Genomic DNA, 2,042 nt, shown 5'->3' on the forward strand with positions numbered 1-2,042 from the left:
CGAGGTGGAGGGCCTGCGCACACAGCTGCAGCAGCAGAGGGACAAGGCTGTGGCGGCGCTGCAGCAGAGGGAGGAGGCTGCGCAGGCCCAGCAGCAGGCGCAGCAGCAGATCCAGGCGCAGCTGCGGCTGCAGCTCAAGCTGCAGGGCGCGGAAAAGGACTGCAAAATCAGGCAGCTGCAGGAGGAGGCGGCGCGTTGGCAGGCGGAAGCCGGGGAGCTGTCGGCGCAGATCTCCGCGAAGGACGAGATCATCGCCCAGATGGCGGAACAGGTGGCGCGCCAGCAGGCGGCTGGCGAGGAGGCGCGGGCGCGGGTCCAGCACCTGGAGGAGCAGCGTGGGAAGCTGCTCGCGGTGAAAGTGGAATACAAGGAGACGGCGCGGCGGCTGCGCGCAGAGAGCATCAGGTTGATCTCGGAGGCGCGCGTCAAGGGGGACCACGCCATGCGGCTGCAGGGGTGGCTCAAGCTGACGGCCGACGGCGCGGAGACGGCGCGCGGCGAGGCGGCGGCGCTGCGGGGCGGGCTGGCGCGCATGCAGGCGTGCCTGGGGGCGGTCCGGGAGGAGTGCGCTGGTGTTGACAGCTGCGTGAGCGACAGCTACAGCGGCAGTGGCGGCGACGACGACGGCAGCGAGGGCTGGGCAGAGGGCGGCGGCGAGCCGCAGGCGCTCTCCGGCGGCAGCTGCGGCGCCACCACCACCGCCAGCAGCAGCGGCGCCGTTACCCCTGCCAACGGCTGCGTCGACGAGGGCGGCAGCCGCTTGGTCAATGACGCGCATCCCACCTGCGCCGACGCGCCCGAGGGGGTCGGCGTTTTGGTGCAGGACGCCACCGCAGCCGACGGCGCCGGCGGCGCAGGCGCGCTGGCTGCCTCGGGCGGCGCCGACGATGGTCAGGCTGCCTCGCCGAGCGGCGGCGCGTGCGAGGGCACGGCCGAGGCGGTCAGCCGCGCTTGCCACGGCAACCTGTGCAGCATGCTCGAGGTAGCCGCCGCCCCCGCCGCCGCCTCCATCGCTGGCGGCGCGCAGCAGGGCGATGCTGCGGAAGAGGAGCAGGTGCAGGCGGACGACGGCGGCAGCTGCAGTGACAGCGAGCACGGCCAAGACGACGACGCCTCGGCGGCTAGCGAGCAGGACTGCGCTGTGGTCGTCTTCGTGCGCGTCGGCTCCCCTTGCAGCCTCAAGGCGGGGATGGCGGCGATTGTCGAGGGCCGCGACTGCAGCGGCACTGGCGACGCAGGTGACCGCGCATCCGGCTCGCCCGACAGCGCCAAGGCCGAGAATGCTGGCGGCGAGGGGGCAGCGCCAGGCGTGGGCGCGGGCGCGCGCACAGCCTGGTGGGGCCGGCTGCGCGGTAAGGCGTGCCAGGCCAAGGCTTCGCTGCGGCGCGGGGTGCTTGCGCCCCTGTGCTTCACTGGGGCTGGGGCCGACCGCTTCTAAGGGGCGGTGGTGCCAACCTCAATTGAGCATTGGGTATCCAATCTGTTTGTTCAAAACTCATGAACCGGGGACCCCAAACGTTTTGAGCCGCCGCCATACCGGCCGCCAAACGTACTTTCGCTACTGCATAAGCACCTGGCTCTGGGAGCCTGCATGTGTGCGCGTGCTGTGTGCGCATCGACATTGTCTGTGGCGCCTGCACACGCGTCACAACGCGGGCTTCAGCAGGGCTGCTGGGGCAACCCGATCCTTTTCTGCAAAAGGCATGGGCCAGGGGCAACCAAACGTTTTGAGCCGCCGCCATACCGGCCGCCAAACGTACTTTCGCTGCTGCGTAAACACCTGGCTCTGGAAGCCTGCATGTATGCGCAGTGTCACTGCCTGTGGTGCCTGCACCTGCGCCACAATGCGGGCGTCAGCAGGGTTAATGGGGCAACCCAATCCTTTTCTGCAATCGCATGAAGACTGCTTGGATCCAAACGTTTTGAGCCGCTGCCATACCGGCCGCCAAACGTACGTTGTGCTGCTTCACGCGCACCTGGCTGTGGGAGCCTGCATGCACATGCATGCCATGCACAGGAATGTGCCCGCAAATCCACCACCA

The 2,042-nt window shown here is 69.2% G+C and overlaps 1 protein-coding gene across 1 annotated transcript; it reads left to right on the forward strand.

Moving 5' to 3' along the window:
• Nucleotides 1–259: 259 nt before the first annotated feature.
• Nucleotides 260–1,438, forward strand: MNEG_12860 (hypothetical protein; the record flags this gene model as incomplete). The annotated part of the gene is made up of 1 exon (XM_014038668.1): nt 260–1,438. One exon carries the CDS (start codon nt 260–262, stop codon nt 1,436–1,438), a length of 1,179 nt encoding a protein of 392 aa, XP_013894122.1.
• Between the last annotated feature and the right edge of the window lie 604 nt (nt 1,439–2,042).

The sequence above is a fragment of the Monoraphidium neglectum genome, assembly GCF_000611645.1.
Source record: "Monoraphidium neglectum strain SAG 48.87 unplaced genomic scaffold scaffold03477, whole genome shotgun sequence".
In the NCBI taxonomy this organism is placed as follows: Eukaryota; Viridiplantae; Chlorophyta; class Chlorophyceae; order Sphaeropleales; family Selenastraceae; genus Monoraphidium; species Monoraphidium neglectum.